At 51.6% G+C, this 18,074-nt stretch overlaps 1 protein-coding gene across 3 annotated transcripts in view; it reads right to left on the bottom strand.

Moving 5' to 3' along the window:
- DAAM2 (dishevelled associated activator of morphogenesis 2) overlaps positions 1–18,074 on the bottom strand; it is a 113,346-nt gene that overhangs the window by 3,597 nt on the left and 91,675 nt on the right. For all 3 annotated transcript variants that reach the window (XM_082638189.1, XM_082638190.1, XM_082638191.1), the window contains exons 14-22: positions 17,406–17,705; positions 13,117–13,224; positions 9,572–9,678; positions 8,331–8,415; positions 6,160–6,266; positions 5,937–6,025; positions 1,707–1,875; positions 1,455–1,562; positions 235–295 (exon numbers count right to left, since the gene is read on the bottom strand). In XM_082638189.1, the coding sequence (XP_082494315.1) occupies positions 235–295; positions 1,455–1,562; positions 1,707–1,875; positions 5,937–6,025; positions 6,160–6,266; positions 8,331–8,415; positions 9,572–9,678; positions 13,117–13,224; positions 17,406–17,705 (1,134 nt within the window). The remainder of the gene's footprint in view (positions 1–234; positions 296–1,454; positions 1,563–1,706; positions 1,876–5,936; positions 6,026–6,159; positions 6,267–8,330; positions 8,416–9,571; positions 9,679–13,116; positions 13,225–17,405; positions 17,706–18,074) is intronic.

The following is an 18,074-nucleotide window of genomic DNA, read 5'->3' as shown; positions in this document are numbered from 1 at the left end:
CTAAACTTAAGCCCTGGGTAATTCAGTTATCCTTTCCTGAGCACTCACTCTATGCTACAGGTTGTACCTGCTGTGCCAGCTCTTCTGTCACCCCAGCCAGGAGCTTTGGGTCACAGAGATGCATCAGACAGCGTCTGCGTCTGGAGGGGCGGGGGAGTCCGCCCAGTGACAGGCAGCAAACACAGCATGGGCAGCATCCCCTCAAACCCCGGCAGGCATAGATGATGTACTCACCACCTCGACTGCTCTGAGGCCCCTCCTGAGGTTGCCCACCTCCTTCTCCAGCTCTGCCAGGCTATGGGGGGCGGGGGGACACAGAGGGAGGGAGAGGAGCTGGGGTTAGTACAGGGCAGAGCAAACCCCAATGGCTTTGGGAGTCAGTGCACCCAGGTTCCAGCCCTGCTTTGGCTATTAACATGTTGCCCTGGCAAATCACCTCCCCTCTGTGCTCTGTCTGTGCTTCTATAAAATAACGGGTGAAACTTATGTCCTATAGACCCTTCCAGATCGGAAATGTCATGCTGCATATTGGGAGGTTTCCAACACATGGCCTCTGGCTTGGATTTATTTTTATTACCATCAGGTAATGCTCATAAGCTCTTAACATGGTATCTTGCATGCAGTATGCCTTTGATATGTATTAGCTATTTACCTCTGTGTTTCTGCTTCTATTGGAGATGCTTCTATTAGCCTATATATGTTCAGGTCTGACTTCTCACCTGTAGCAGATGCTCCTGGAGCCTGCCACCCCACCCCTGCCATCTCCTTGGACCATCCGTTGTAGTGGACAGCCCTGACTTCCAACCACTGAGCACTTTTTCTGTGGGCCAGAGCATTACTGCCCGCCCCCAGCCAGTGAGTGACAGGAGATGGTAGATGATGCCCATCTTACCCCTTGTGGGGATAATGGAGCAAGTGTCCTACACTGTCTCCCACACTCTGCAAGAAGGGTTAAGCTCTGACTGCCTGCAGTGGTAAGTGGCTTAATAACAACCCCACTGCCAGCATTCTCCCCATCCCTGTCGCAATTCCCCACTCTCCACTTTGTTTCCTGAGAGAATCTCTGAAATGAGGATTTGAGAGCAAAGAGTGTCGGGCTTCCCTGGTGGCACAGTGGTTGAGAGTCCGCCTGCCGATGCAGGGGACGTGGGTTCGTGCCCCGGTTTGGGAAGATCCCACATGCCGCGGAGCGGCTGGGCCCGTGAGCCATGGCCGCTGGGCCTGCACGTCCGGAGCCTGTGCTCCACAACGGGAGAGGCCACAGTGGTGAGAGGTCCGCGTACCGCAAAAAAAAAAAAAAAAAAAAAAAAAAAGAGTGTCTTTTGTTGGGTTCTCCAGAGCAAACCCTGAGATGCTGTTCATTCTGGGCCAGCTCAGAGTAGCCCCGAAGGAGGAAGTTTAGATGAGAGAGGGCGGGATCACAGGGAGAAAGAAGCCTCAAGAGGACCCCTTACTTGACTTTGGCGGCTTCTGGAAGGTGCTGCAGCTCAGAGGGCATGTTCAGGATGTCAGGGAAATGCTTCTCTAGGATCATGATCAGATAATGGAGCAGAGAGATGTTTCTGTGGGTGAAAGTCGGGTCAGGGGTACGGGGCCAAGGGAATTGGGAACGAGGGTCCGGCGGAAACTAGGGTGAGGTGTTAGGGGGAAGTTGTGGCATATTTGGGGAGGGTAATGGGGAGGCTCCAGAAGCCGGCAGGTCCCACCTGTCGATGCTGGACTTGGTGTCGGCAATCTTGTTGAGGCTGGCCACCCGGAACCCGTAGGCGCTCCCACGCTGCCCTTTGTTCATGAAGTTGCCGATGGCCAGGACGACCTCTAGCATCTGAGCTAGACGCTTGCTGCGGATCAGCTCCCGGGAGGCCAGCAGGATGGCTGGGGGAGGAGGGACAGGTGAGAGCCCCACATATACCAGGCCCTTGAACCCTAGGATGATGCCACCACAAAGTCCAGAAAAGGCACCGTTAAGTGTCAGCTTCAGAGGGGCAGAGGGTATGCCCACAGCCCAGCAGATGATCTTCTCCACATCTACCCACCTCCAGGGGAAGCAAACTCGCCCAAAGCCAATTCACCAAATAACCCTTTCTCAGAATGTGCCAACTCTTCCTAAGACTATATTGGAGAATGTATCATCTTCCCTTGCATATATTTAAAGACTCTTAACATATTCTTTCTGTGGATATATGCAAGAATATAATACTTTGGGCTTCCCTGGTGGAGCAGCAGTTGAGAATCTACCTGCCAATACAGGGGACACGGGTTCAAGCCCTGGTCCGGGAAGATCCCACATGCCACAGAGCAACTAAGCCCATGCACCGCAACGACTGAGCCTGCACTCTAGAGCCCGTGAGCCACACCTACTGAGCCTGTGTGCCTAGAGCCCATGTTCCACAACAAGAGAAGCCACTGCAGTGAGAAGCCCTCGCTTGCCGCAACTAGAGAAAGCCTGCACACAGCAACGAAGACCATGCAGCCAAAGATAAATAAATAAAATAAAAATAAAAAGAATATAATACTTCTACTTTTCTAAACCTAGTGATTAAAAATTTTAATTTCAGCATTTTACATACTATGGGACTGTTTCTGCCTCTTTTGAAGTGCTGAATTTTGTTGATTATTTTGGAAAGAAAAAAATCCCTGTCAAATTATAACATCATCAATTGCAGCATTTTCATATTTTTGTTTTATAAGATAATGGTGTGCTTTGCAGTTGATGGTGTCTTAGATTTGATTAAATAGGTTACTAGACAGCCTATTGAATATCATTTAAAAGAATTTTCCAACCTTTAGGCATTTAAAAATTTCCCTCCAATTCCTTAAATGATACCTTTCTTGGAAATACAAACTAAGGCTAACAGTAACCAAAACTTCAGTGTTTCATTCTGATGTGGGTACCCTGGCCCTTCCTCAGTTATTCTGTATTTAATGGTGGATGTGCAGAATTAGGATACAAATCCTACACTGAAAATTTGGCTGCCAGTTATAGACTATGATTTTGGATTATTAAATGTGGTGAGAAGATTAAACCATTGTATTATGATCTTTGGCTTCTGCCAAATTGAACATTCCTTAAGATGCTGCTATGAAGATTAAATGCAAACCATTTGACTAAAAGCTTGCAAAACTCTTCAAAAGCAGTTAAAGTAACTGTAAAAAAAAAAAAGCTGTAAAAAAAGTGAGTAAGAGGTAAGGTTGGTCAGTGGCTGCTAAACTCAAACATCTGCCTATTCTGTGACCTAACCGTGGCAATATTCTTGATGAATAATTGAATGGTTTCTAGTTTTTTAAAAAAATTCCATCGAGATTGGTTAAGTAAATTATGGTATATTCATACAATGGAATAAAACGCAGCACTGAAAATAAAATAACCCACCGCTCCCTGTAATAATAATAGGGATAACTTACAACATAATGCTGAACAAAAGACCAGCATAAAATTATTTGTACTATGTTATTCCATTTATAGAAAGTTCAAGATAGACGAACCTTCAGAGGATTTGGAGGAAGTAATGTTTGAGAGGGGGACATGAAGAAGGGCTCTGGGGGACTGGAAACGTGCCATTTCTTGACCTGCATGCTGATCACACAGGTGCATTCACTTTTGGATGATTCGTCAATTAGGACTCTTAGGATTTGTGTACTTTTCTATGTGCATATTTCAATAACAAGTTTTTGTTGTGTTTTGTTTTTAAGTAAACTACTTCAGAGTTTCCGGCAACGCATATTGGTTGGGATAGTTTTTCTAAGGTTGATATGCTATTTGAAAAATCTGCAGAGCAATCCTAAAAATGCTAAAATGTTGGCAAAACAGAAACTGATAAGAGTTCAAAGGGAATCAGTGTAAATGGGAAAATTCCCATATGCAATGCAGACATTTTAGATATAGTCATAATAATATATTCATGAATATATTCATAAGAATGTTTACATGTGAAGCCATATTCATCTTGACTAAGTGCATTTGTTCATAATGAGCATGGGTAAGTTTGGTATATTCAGCAATGAACATATTCATAAGAAGAATATATTCAAGAATATGTTCATGAATATATTCATAGAAGAATTGGTAAATTTGTCAGATTTGATGAATTGGCTTTTGGCAAATTGACCCAGAGGCCCTGCCTGGGGAGGGAGGGATGCTGGGGACAGGGGTCAACAGCTCATCAACCAGCTGGGATAGGCCAAATCTTAGCTCTTCCAGGAATATTTCCTAGGAGAACTGGAGGGAGAAGCATGGACCCCAACCCCTGCATGATCCTCACCTCTCTGCCCCCAGTCAAGCCCACTGACCTGATTCTGTCAAATACCACTTCAGCCACCTGCTCCCAAGTCTGGGACAGAAGAGACCTCCAGACCATTCTAGAACAGTAGCCATGGCCATAGCAGAGCGACTGTTACTTTCCTCAGCAGGCTTTGCCACCCCAAACACGTCTCACTCTGCTTAGCTCGATATTAAAGGGAAGCTCTTTCCTGAGCGTACACTGATGACCCCTTAGGGAGAATTTAGGAGTGAGCTCCTAGGAGCAGGAAATTATCTGAGAATAAAGCTACCTGGTGGCTAAACTGCTCTAGTTCCACAGATCCAAATGACAGGCGATTGCTCACATTTGCTCCACTGACCCAAGATACACAAATAGTTGAACACATGCCTTGGGCTGAACCCCTTTATCTGTGCCTCATGCCCCAAAGGCAGTCAGCAGCAGGACAAAGAAAGCTGTGTGAAAGTAAGGACTCACCCATCACCAGAGAAGGAGGTGCCTTCAGACCTGCAGAGTCACTGTTGAACCCTTTCCTTCCCCCTCAGACACGTTATCTATGATCACACAGCCTGCGGACCCCTTGTTGCGTGCCTGCACGTGTGTGTGTGTCCGTCCAGATTACAGAAAACGTCTGCCTCTAACCCTGCCACGCTCCACCTTACCCCGGGAATCCTCCTGAAGCAGCTCATCAAAACTCCAGGAAGGACCATTCTCTGGCCTGGGCCTCCCAGGGAGTGCAGGCAGCTTGGTGTCCAGCAGAGGGGGCCCATGCTCTGCTCTGCCCCCAGCCTGCCCCGCAGCATCCTGGACACTGGCTCTCTCATTCCAATCTGCTGATGCTCTTCTTACCACAGATGAGCCTCACAGCCTCTCCTGCTTCTTCCCTCTGGGGTCCTCACGGCTGCCCACCCTCCTGACCACCTGCCTTTCCCCCCAGCTCCCTGTGCCTCTGTCCTCTGCCATCCCCAGGCAGTTCCAGGAACATGCCCTCTGGGAAGTACTACGGGACAAGAGGGAAGGGATGGATTTTGAAGAACAACATCTGCATTCCTATCCTGGCTCCACCACCTACCAGTAACACAGCCTTGGGCCACTAACATAGCCTCATCTTAGAGATGAGAGAATGGCCCCCATAGCGTTGCGAGGACCACATGAGACCATCCACGTGGAGTGTTTCACACAGTACTTGGCATGTGGTTCTCGTTTAATTACAAAGTTCTCACCTGAAAAGGGGGGGAGGGGTTCCCCACCCCCAGCAAGTCGGATACCTCGGGATCCCGTTGCCCAATTTCCTACTTTCTTAGTAGCTCACACTTAAAGTAACGTGTCCAGAGGTCTTCTCTGCACCTAGGACCTCTCAAGCAGAACGATCTGTGCCAAGAAGTGTTCTAGGTGCTTACTGCCATCATCATTTTTTCAGCATTTCTGTTCCAGGCTGGGGCAGATGTCAACAGATTCCCCGCCTTGGAGAGCCTGCGTGCTGACGCACAGGGAATGGGGTGCATGGCCGGCACGTGTGTGCATATACACAAGTGCATACATCTACAAAACTCATAGATTTACATCTTGTCCTTGACTTTGATTTTCTGGGGGGAATCAAGAATAAGGAAGGAGGTTTCCTCTGTGCCTGTCCATTGCCTCCCACCCCCAGGTCTCCTCCCCAGCCCTCAGCCATACCTTCCACTTTGGGCTTGGCCTCAGCCAGCCGCTCCTGGAACTTCTTTTTGAAGAAGAGGGCCTGCAGCCGCTGCTGGTAGTGGTCGATCCTGTGGACAGGGCGGGCTGCATCGTGAGGCAGCCCTCCCGCTCCCCCCCACCAGCCCCAGCCCCAGAGCAGCTCCAGCCCCCCCTTGGCCCGCCCACCGCCGCCCCCTCCTGGCCGCGCCTGCTGCCCCCGGACCTGCTCATCTCATAGAGGAAGCGGTCCGCACGGGCCATCCGCTCTATCTCATGCTTGTGCTCCTCCAGGAGGTCAATGTCACTCTTCTCTGGGATGAACTTGAGGAGCTGCAAAGAGCAGGTGAAGGTCAGACAGGAAACAGGTGAGAAGCTGACATGGGGGGTGGGCAGCCCATGGAAGCCCACACACTGACCAGGCTCAAGATGGGGAGGGCCCCCCATAAAAGAGAGGTGCATCCTCATGGGGGTGGTTTATGTTTCACCTGCCCCAAGGGGACACAGGACACCCAGCTCTAGACTTCCTTCCTTTTATTTTTTTTACTTTTTAAAATTGAGATATAACTTACCTACAGTAAAGTGTACTGTTCTTAAGTATACAGCTCAATGATTTTTTTTTTCTTTTTTATTTTTTTGTGGTACGCGGGCCTCTCACTGTTGTGGCCTCTCCCGTTGCGGAGCGCAGGCTCAGCGGCCATGGCTCACGGGCCCAGCCGCTCTCCGGCATGTGGGATCTTCCCGGACCGGGGCATGAACCCGTATCCCCTGCATCGGCAGGCGGACTCTCAACCACTGCGCCACCAGGGAAGCCTGATTTTTTTCTTTTTAAACCAACTTTATGAAGGTATAATTTACATAAAATAAAATGCATCCATTTTAAATGTGCAATTCAATGAATTTTGACAAAACTATCTACCCACTGAACCACCATCCAGATTAAAATAAGAAGATTTCCACCCCCATAGAAAGTTCCCTTGTGCTACTTCAGTAAGCCAAGCCGCCCCCATCCCCCAGTGTATAGCCTCTCAACTAAACTCTATCACCTTAGATAAAATTTGGCTATTCTTGAACTTCATACAAATGGACTCATGCAGTGTGTTCTCTCTGGGGTCTGGCTTCTTTCACTCAACATAACATCTGAGGCTCCTCCATGTAGGTATTGGTAATCCATTTTTTTTTTTTTTTGACAGTTTGCTTTATTTATTTATTTATTTTTGGCTGCGTTGGGTCTTCGTTTCCGTGCGAGGGCCTTCTCTAGTTGCGGAGAGCGGGGGCCACTCCTCATCGCGGTGCGCAGGCCTCTCACTATCGCGGCCTCTCCTGTTGCGGAGCACAGGCTCCAGACGCGCAGGCTCAGTAATTTTGGCTCACGGGCCCAGTCGCTCCGCGGCATGTGGGATCCTCCCAGACCAGGGCACGAACCCGTGTCCCCTGCATCGGCAGGCAGACTCTCAACCACTGCGCCACCAGGGAAGCCCCGGTAATCCATTTTTTATTCACTGCTGAGCACTACTGTAGGAATATACCACAGTCTATTCACTTTCCTACTGATGGACAGCTGAGTTGTTCACAGTTTGGGGGTGGTTTATAAATAAAATTGTTATAAATATTCCTATAGTTAGTGTTTGTACCCAGTGGGATTGTTGGGCACTAAGGTAGGTATGTGTACTGCCAAATCGTTTTCCAAAATGGTTCCACCCAATGAGAGTTCCAGTTGCTTCACACCCTTGCCAACACCTAGCATTGTTGGCCTTTTCAATTTTAGCCATTTAGGTGGGTGGATGGCGGTACCTCACTGTGATTTACCATATTTCTCTGATGACTAACAGTATTGAACCATTTGGAAATTCTCTTTCATGAAGTACCTATTCAAGTCTTTTGCTCATTTTTAAGTTGTTTGCCATTTTCTCACTGATTTATAAAGTTCTTTGTTCTGAATATGAGATCTTTGTGATCTATACATAAAGCAAAGGTCTCCTAAAGCTTGGCTTGCCTTTTCACTCTAGTAATAGTGCCTTTTGGTCAACAGAGTTCTTAATTTTAATGTCCAGTTGATGGTGGTTTTGCTTGGTGTTTTCTGGGTTTCTCTTGAAGGACACAACAGACTGATGTGGAAGAGATTTGGGGGAGATATGGTTATGGGTCACTGTCTTTGCCCTGAGGCCCATGGCTGGGGGGGGTTCACTCCTCATATCTCCTTTCTGGGGGCTTCAATCCCCTGAAAAGATGCAGCCTTCTGGTCTCTCCTCAGAAAGGTTGGCCCAGGGAAGTTTCTATAAACCTCTCCCTCACTCCTCCAGCCCCCAGCCCGATTATTCCTTGACGTAAGAGACTCGGCCTCCCTGGGGGCTGTCAGGAAGGGGTCCGGCTGCCCCCTAGTTTCAGGGGCCTCACCTGCTCCAGCATGTCCTTAGCGAGGTCCTCCTGCTCGTCCATCTTCAAGATGGCCTGCCGGATCTCCTCGTTAGACAGCTTCAACCTAAGGCCAAAACCCCACCTTGAGCAGCCTGGCCTGGCCCTTCTGCTCAGGACAGACCCCAGACCTTCTCCTTCAGAAGCCAGAGCCCGGGCCTTCTCTCTCTCGCTTACATTTGATAGCACTTTCTCCTCTGCAAAGCCTTCTCAGACTAAACTCACATGGTTCACTCTATAACTCAATCCTGAGATATTTTAGTCTCTAGAGACGTTGAGTCTCTGGTTTCTTGCTTGAGTCTCCATCCTAATGGATGGGGACATTTGGGAGGAAAAGGGCCATCTTCAGTGTAGACTGAGACAGGGCGAAGAGTTTCTGATCCTTCTCCTCATGCCAAAAATACCCACGGCATCTCCACAGGAGGATGGGAATATGGGCAGGTCACTAAGGGGGAAGTTTCCTGTTTCCTTCAAGACAGAACAGGTCTCAGTCTTCCGACAGCGCCTCGGGTCCTGCACAGCTGTTCCAACACGTCTTGCTGTCTGGGAGAGGGAGAAGCAACCCCCTACACACACGTGCATACACACACACACACACACACACACACACAGCCCCTCCAGATGCACACCCATTGGGAGGCCCTGGGGAAGCATTAAGGGGGAGAAACTGAGGCTTAGGACCTCGTGGGGAGGAGAGCGGGGATGGACGGCCCGGGGCAGCTGGGGCAGTGCTAAGAATAGCGTGGGAGGCGGTGACCTCTGACCCTGGCTCTGGCGGGAGGCCCCGCACAGAAGCTATGCCGTTGGTGCAGATACTGCCCTGTTTGTTCTGCAGCCGCGGGAAATGCTTGGGGGCTGAGATCATGCTGCTCTGTGGCCTGAGCCGAGCGACTCCGCTGCCAGACGCTGACCAGGCTGGTCAGGGGCCTCGTGATGGGGCAGTTTCCTGTCTGCAGAGCCCCTCACTGCTGCTCAACAGGGGCTCCCGGGAGAGGGCTCGAGATCAGGGGCCCCCTGCCACCCCAGGGGACAGCCAGGAGATGGGGGGAGGCCAGAGGCTACTATCACCCCATTCCTCTGCCAGGCACCTCTCTCCCCCAGGCACTCAGCTCCATCATATTTCTCTCTAGCCCCAGCTCAGGCCTCTGCTTCCTGGGGACCCAGTTCCTCCCACCTGCAACCTACTGTGGAGCAGGGGCCGTAGAGGCAGGGTGAGCACCTACTTGGAGAGAAGGATGATGCAGTTCTGCGCCCTCCGGCCATCAATGACCGACAGCTCTTTGACCTTGCGCGAGGCCAGGTAGATGTCCTCCGTGGAGCCCAACTCCTTCTGCAACCGACAAGCCAAGTAGAAAAGGTCAAGTGTGTGTCTTCCCCAGTCCTCTTCCTGCCTACCCCCCACCCAGGAGCCACCCCCGTGCCAAGCAGCGAACGCTCCTGGTGTGAGCGGAAGAAAGAGAGGGAAGAAAAAAGACAGGAGAGAGAGAGGAGGGTGGTTAATATCTGACTCCTGTAGGAGGCTCTGGGGCTCTACCCTGGGCTAGAATGTGTCAGGGGCAATAAGAAGCCCCTTTATCAGAGACTGCCCTCTGTGGGCAAACTAGGCGGGGAGTGACTGACCCCTGGGGCCGTGTAGTGTGATCTACACTGTGTCCCAGACAATCAACCCCTACCCACCCACCAGCCCACCCAGAGAGAGCCTCCCCAATCTTATGACGAGAAGCTGGTTCCAAGTCCCCGTAAGGTCACAGTTCCTGGACCCCTTCCTGGGGACTTCAGGCACAGCTCAGTGTGCCCAGGGTGGAGGGCATCCACAAGTTCAGAGGTGGGGAAACTGAGGCACAACTCCCTGCAAAGTTCTCTCCTCTGGGGTTCCAGCGGGCAATTCCCAAGAAATCGAAGATCCCCTGGCCTTCTCTTGGCCCCTGGTGAGATAGACAGGAGACTGTTTCTTCCTTTGGGAGGTCCTTCCAAGCACATGCTCCAGGTTGGACGACTCCAGGGGCTGCCACTCACATCACTGTCTTTGTGAATTGCGCCCCCGGAATTGTGCAGTGCCCAGCCTGTGCAGTCTTACAGGACGGCCTTGCCTTGGGCCTAGTGGGTAAGACAAGAGACCTAGAAGCTTTCTCTTCACCCCAGTAGACATTCACCTCCACTGCTGGTAGGGGTCTGCAAGCAGACCCCTACCTACATTTCTCCCTTCCCTACATTTCTGCTTTTTCTTTGGGGACGCTCCCTGACGCCACCCTGTTAAGATGGGTAAAAAGGCAGAAGGCAGAACTGACAAGCCCTCTCTTTTGGGCCCAGTACAGGGTAGCAGCCCAGCACAGTGGTTAAAAGTTGGAGTGTCCAGAGCCCCAGGAGTGACTCACCTGCTGGCAAGGATTAGTTATCAGCTCCTAGGCAGGTAGCAGCCACAGCCAATAGAGAATTAAACATGCACAACGTTAGCCAAGAGGTTTGGGGACCCAAGAACAGTAGGAAAGACATGGGGACCCCTCAGCATCTACTGCCTGCCCCCCATCCCAGTGAGACCCCCATGGTTGGAGATGGAGACCTGCAAGTAGCACTGAACAGGAGCTGCAGACATGCACTCACAGAGAAGCCAGACCAAGCAGAGGACAGGCAGCCTCTCCTGAGTGCCCTGCGCCCAGGGGGACCACCACTCCCCAGTCGGACCAGGCCCCCGAGCTGCCCCACCCCAGGCCTTGGCTGCAGCTCTTCCTGCTCCTCTGCTGGGAATCTGCCCAGAGGGCAGAGGGCATTCCTGCACCCCTGCATCTTTCAAAATAGGGGAGGAGACCCAACCACAACCGAACTTGAGCTGAAAGCACGTGAAAGTTGCATTCACTGAGACAGAGAAAAGCAGGCGTCCCTGAACTTTGCCCCTTACCCTTTCCCCCTTGTCTGTCTTTTGATCTCCAAGGGAGCAGAGAGGGCAGAGCCCACCCCCTGGTCCTCCCTTCCTGACCCGGGGGGAGGTTGAAGTCACTGACTCAGGACACGCAGAGGGCACAGAGGGAAGACCACGCTCATAGGACCGTCCCTGTCCCACGCACCCTGGACCCCAAGACAGAAAGAGGAGGCGACCAGGGCAGCACAGCCTCTGGGTCTCCAGCCTTGCTGCTCTGAATTCAACACCCCAGGGCCCGGGCGACCTGCAGAGTGACAGGTGAGCACAGCCCTGAAACAGGGTGCTGGACAGAGCAGGCTCAGAGAGACGAGGGGAGACAGAGGAGGGCGCTGTCCGTCTTCACTCCCCTCCACTCCCCAAACTGGGAGGCCCCAGGCCCAGCCTGTCCTAAACCCCGGAGTCCCTCTTTCCCCCCAGCCCCCACCGTAGCCCTACCTCAGGGCCCTGGAGACTGGGTGAGCCAGGCTGGAACCCTGGCCCGGAGGAAGGCTCTCAAAATAGGGGGAGGCTTGTGCTCGCTCAGGACTGATATGCCCCCGGCACACACTCCCTCCATCCCTGGCTCGGAAGCACTGATCACAGGAGCAACAAATGCTCCAAAGAACTTCTTCCTGCCCCAGCCGGGCCACAGCTGCTGCCTGTACCATGCCAGCTGGACATGGGCACAGGGCTAAAAGTGCTTCCTGGAATTAGGGGTAAAGAATCAGATGCCTAGAGCACCTACATTTAAGTTTAACAAACAACCATCTGGTTTTCTAGACCCCTAAGGCAGGGCCAGAGCCCTGCCCCCACCCCCCGCTCCCTTTTGGCTAGTCCCCCAGGAGCAGTCACACGTGCTCTCGGTCCTGCCCGCCCTCAGGAAGGGTCATCCACAGCTCTGGCCTTGGCAGAAAGCAGTGGGGAGACCGGCCACGACATGCTGCCTCTGCCCAGGAGCCAAGAGGGCCCGGACCCCACTCACAGGCACCTGGGGAAGTCCTCAGGGCTGGAACCTGAAGTCAGTGGAGAAAACATGGAAGAAGACAGCACAGCCTGGAGAGAAAACAACTCCTGGGAGGCGGGCCAGAGACAAAGCAAATGCTCCGGGGCCTCTAGGCTGCTAATGCCCAGGTTGGACCTCGGAGGATGGCCCCCAGCTCTGCAATGCAGATTCCTGGGCCCTCACATTCATGGGAGGGTGAGGTCGGAGAATCGGCATTTTTGGCCAACCCTGCAGGTACTGCCTCGGGAGCGCCCGCGGCCTGACACCAAGCCCACTCCCTGTCCCGCCTCGGGAAGAGCAGGCTTGCTGGTCAGCCTCTGTACACAGTGTCTGCAGAGCAAAGCCAGGGCCTCTCTTGGCCAGCCCCAGCCTCAGCCCCGCAGTGTGACCTGAAGCAGCTCTACCTTCCTTGAAACATTAGCATCCTCTGCTCGACTCCTGGGAGTGTCGGGAGATGAAAGTATAGCGGAAAATGTGGTGGAAAAGTTATAATGCCTTGTAGGTATAGTTCCTAGGTCCCAGGGCCAGAAAAAGAGCAAGGTCAGCAGTGGCCTGGCCCTGCTACTCCACCTCCAGTGCTCCAAGACCAAAGAGAGAAATGGACAACGTATTATTTCACCACTTGATGTGCAAATACAAACTAATACAATGGGATGTTTTCCCCCTATGCGCTGCACCCCCCTAACTCATATCTATGTCCCCAGAAAGAACATGGTACCTGATAAAGAATAAAATCAATTCAGTGTATGTGGAAGGGAGAGGGAGGGAGGAAGAGAGGAAGGGAGGGGCTGAGGGTTGAGTTCAAAGGGTGTGTGTGAAGTCAAGACCAGAAGTCAAGACTCAAGACGCTAGAGGGGGCAGGGCGTTACCTGATGCCTCTGATAAGCTGAAAACATTTTTTCAAAGTCCGCGAGGTCCAGAATCCGAAACACCTGCATGTCATCAATCTCATTCCATATGGTGCCAGGGACACGTTCCTAAGATTCAGGGAAGGGAGGAGACCCCGTGGCTGACTCAGCTCCTTCATGATGGAGATGCACGATGCCCCCCTAACCCCACCTGTCCTCCAGGTGCACACAGTTCCATAGCCAGGCTCTCAGACCTCAGAAGGGGGTCGATTCCTCCCCCTCCCCTCCTCTTCAATACTCTGCTCCAGGGGAGAGGCCACAGACAACCTTCTCCTCCTTTTTCACCTGGGGCTACATGCAAGCACGTTCCAGAAATCAAGGGAGCGCTGGAGTGATGGGTGGGCAAGCATAAGAGGAGGGTATGAAACTCCTTCCAGAAAAACCAAACCAAACCAGTGTTCTCAGAGCACCCTCCCCCAAGGTCAGGGTTGGCTGGAATCATGGCAGGAAGAGTGCCCACACATACTTGGGATCCTCAAATCTTCAGGGCTGACTGTATTTCCTGTATCTGAGGTGGTCATTTTCTCTCCCAGTGGCCTTCCTCCCACTTTCCCAGATTCCCAGAAAGTGGACGAATGCCAAAGGCTGGGACATCCTGGCCCCTTTTTAGTGACTGCTCAGGCCAGCAAGGCTCTGCCACAAGTTCCCATTGGTCAGAGGGTGTCCCATCCCTCATAACTGGAATGGACCCAGGGGTTACATTCCAAGGTCTCTCAGCTCAGGCACTGCCCACTTCTGTGTAGGACCCTTGCACTGAACCCCACTCCGGGGATCTGGGGAAGAGCTGTTGGCCACGCCAGGAATGCCCTAGTGGTCTTGTAACATCCCAGTAATGGCTTCGAGGGCCGAGATGAGAGTCCCCCTCCCAGGACCCCTCACCTCATCCAGAGCTTCGCTGTCCTTTAAATTAGAACCTCCCCACCCCGCTCTGCCTGGGGGCAGCCGGGGACCTTCCTAATGCTGATGCGTCCTCCCTCTATCACCCTCAGCAAGGCTCCGAGAGAGAAACGTATCCTTCACTCACTTTTATTTTCTTAAACTCTGGAAAGGGGAGGCAAGGCCAGAGCAGGGCGGGTGGGGACATTCCTGTGGCCTTCCTAAGGCCAGGGACCCTCTCGTGGAATGCTGGGCTGGGAAGCTCGGAGCAGCAAGGGATGCAGGCAACCGGCCAAACCCAACACAGACGCATTCTTCTCATGGCAGAAACAACCACTGTGTGTGTGTGTGTGTGTGTCTGTGTGTGTACAGGAGCATGCGTGGGTCAGGGGAAGGGGGCTGGGATGAGGAGCCAGACTCCTGGACAGAGAGAAGATGGGAAGGGGAATTGGATCAGGGAAGGCGGGGAGGGGGAACTTCTAGCTCGTTCTCCATCTAAACCTAGACCCAGGGTGGAGGTGGGTGGAGAGGGAAGGCCCATAGAGGTAAAGCTTCCCACTGCTCTTATTCTCAGTGAGGCCAGGATGAGAAGGAAAGGGCTGGAATGACAGAGCTGGATGTTCAACATCCGGAAGAGTTTCCCCTGAGACAACAGACAACCCAGGATCCCCCCCCACCACTGTCTCCCAAACACCCTCCCTTCCCCACGGTCACCAGAAGGACCTGCGACCCTTCTTGAAGGTGCAGCTGAGGTCTGAGGACAGAGAGATGTACATCCCTTCCTAACATCCTCTACATCCTAAAGATGCGCCCACCTCATACAATTATTCTTGAATTTTTATACCCCTCTGGCCAAGACCTCACTACTCCCAGTCTAGATTCCTGGGGCTTCTGCCCCTCTAGAGACATCCTTTCCAAGCCAGGGAACTCTTTCTCAAAAACACATTTCATTACATTTCCCTCCTCGAGCGTTTGGGGTCAGACAGCCCCTAAGTGAAGCTGTTGGCAAACGGAGGGGTTCTCTTCTCTTCCCATGTCCCATGAAAGGAAACTGAGTCTCAATCACGTTTACCTGACTGCACTGGAGTGAGGATTAAGTGAGAGAACACACTTAAAGCACACATGGTAGTCCCACTAATAATAACTCATCTAATATCCTTAAAGGTTTTCTATGTGTCAGTCACTGCTCCAAGTAATCTGTATGTATTAAGTCAATTCTCACAAGAACACTTTGATCTGGTTATCATAATTACCCCCATTTTACAGATTGGGAAACTACAGCCCAAATGATGAAATAACCTGAATTTAGTCATGCAACTAAAAGACTGGGAATGGGATGATAAGTTCACTAATATGACTCGAAGCACCCCCCACCCCCACCCCTGCTGCTACATCTCCCACAAGGGTTCCTCATCATGTGCTCCATCAAACCTTGACTTTCCAGTCTAGGAATGAGACTCTGGCCTGCTCTGGGCCCCTGAGGAATTGATATAGGCTTTATTATTACTGGACCCCAGAGAAAATCCTAAGCCCCTGAGGAATTGATATAGGCTTTATTATTACTGGACCCCAGAGAAAATCCTAAGCACAAAGCTCTTTAGGATGAAAATCTTAGAAAAACATTAGGTGCCTTGTTTGCCTTCCTTAATTGTTGAGATGCCTAATCAACCCTTCATTACATGTTTAAAACCTGAAATTATAAGTTGAAAGCACAGGAAGCAAAAACAAAATTCTTTTTTTTTAATCACAATTAAAAAAATATTTCTGATCATGAACAATGAATGTTTCCACACCGCTTATGACCTTTGGTTCTGCAGAGCTGCTTGCCTGCCCGTATGCAGCTGGCCTTTCTGGCTGGCCTTGTGACCACGGAGAAGTATCCACAGGGCAGAACTGTGTGATGCAGTTGTTACGAACTTTAACAATGTCCCTTCAAAATGCTGCTAACAGGTGGCTCTACAATTTGAATAACTCAGACTGGAGATGTTATCAGAAGCCCAGGAGGCAATGAATGGGCTATATTCATGCTTCGTCTTTCCACTTAGATAAAAAAACCAGAGGTAGAAGGAATCAGAGATCATCTCCCCAACAAGCAAACAGGTATGAAACGAATGATTTCTGCAGATCACACCATTAGTTAGAGCCAAACCTGATTTGGTTAGAGGTTAGAACCTCTCCTGCAACCCATCCCCAGGACCTCAGGATGTTTCCTTGGACACACTTCCTAATTTGCCAGATCCAAAGCTCTTTCAGGGCAACGTTATGTCTCATCACCTTTTATTATTATCCATCACAGCCCCCAGCAGAAAGCTTTACACAAAGCAGACCTCAGACTGACGGGCTAGCTGGTCTACCACCAGGAGAAGGCGCCTAGCAAACTAGCTGACCATCTAGTTAGCAATCTGTGTCTCCTCCCACTCTAAGTCTCCAGTGGAGCTAATTTAAGCTCACAGAGTGGTGTGGTAATGAATTCTCCAAGAATTAGTCCCCTGGCCCCATACAACAAGGTCAAAGGGCATCCATCAGTCCCAGCTCCAAACTGTTTTTGGAGGGTGAACGTGAGTCAGGCTAACTGAGGCCAGTTCTCTTGTATCTATTTACCTCAAGGATGAAGCCACTGGTCCTCTTAAGAGGACACAGTACAGAACCAGAGCAGTGCTTGGCCCAGGCTGGAACTGGCCTTCAATTACCAGGGGTCCAACGTGACCCAGGGCATCTCTACTCTACACTCATGAGAATCCAACAGAAGAATCAACTCCCACAGGTGGGCCTGGGATGGGTGGTTCTTAGTGGATAATATTCAGGAGGGCCTCTCACTGCTGAGCAGTCTAGAAAAGTAGCCAGTGTTTGCATCTTCCCCTGGGAGGATGCCAAAATGGCTACACCTTGATATCAAACTCTTCATTGCACCCGCCCTGCTACCCTGTCATGGCCTCATCATTTCAGTCCTCTGTACACACGGCCCTGCTCTTTACCATCTCTAGACCCGGGCCCAAGATCTTCACCTGTATGTTCCACCCTTTTCCTCAAATCAACCCAATCCTTAACATTCTAGCCAAGCCCTGTCTCATCTAGAAAGCACCCCCGCTTGGCCCTATATTACTCCAGTAACCCTCAGCGCACTCATATTCCATTTGTAGGTGGCTCTGCCAATGTGAGCATCACCGCATGCCAAGCCACCTCCTCCCTGTGCTCTTCCCAATAGACAGCCGGGCATCAGCAACCCCATCTTCTGCATCCACTGTGCCTACCCTTACCCCCATCAAAGAAAGCACCCAAGGTGGAGATCTGCAAATAGCGGGCTATCAATCCATAGGGCTAACTGTCCCAGGCTGTAGGAGAATGGATCCACTGACCTCTTCCTTGTGACTCACCTCATTCAGCTTGACCCAGTTGAAGGACTTCAGTGGGTGTGAAGGCTGGGGGACACACTTCTTCCTGAGCGGGACATCACTGCTGGGGAAGGGGTCTGGGGGGAGGGGCAGGCCCATGCTGAAGCAAGGTGGGGCACCAGGGGGAGTGGGAGGCCCACCGGGGGGCAGGGGGGGCGGTGGCGGTGGGGGACAGCAAGAGAACGGTAGAGGGGGCGGGGGTGGAGGCAGGTCACTGGTTGTCAGCGAGGAAGACAAGGTAAGTGGGCCCCCAGGGTGAGGGGGGGAAGATACAGGTCCTGTCTGTGGGGAGACAGACATCAAAAAGACAAAGCATCAACAAGGGTGCCTTTTGAGTCCCCCATCACTGTGCCTTCCTTTACTCTTATTCTCCACCTAGACTAGACCCCAAAGCCTGCTCTCACCTCCCACACACAATTAAGCCCTGTTTTCTCCCTCTGCATCCTGGACATCCAACACACAGATACACACACAAGGCAAACACAGACATAGTGGACAAAGTCACAGTCATCACGTGCAACAGTGGGACTGATACAGCCAGGCCTGCACAAGGGCACCCAGCTGAGAGGGGGAGGGGAGCCCAAACCCCACCCGCACTCTGCTTTCCACGGTGTGCTTCCTGGGACAGTGTCACCCGGAGGAAGGAACGCT

Source organism: Mesoplodon mirus, assembly GCF_964341445.2.
Source record: "Mesoplodon mirus genome assembly, chromosome: 12".
Classification (NCBI taxonomy): Eukaryota; Metazoa; Chordata; class Mammalia; order Artiodactyla; family Ziphiidae; genus Mesoplodon; species Mesoplodon mirus.
Note: the sequence above shows the minus strand (reverse complement) of the source record. Positions and strands in the feature narration are given on the sequence as shown.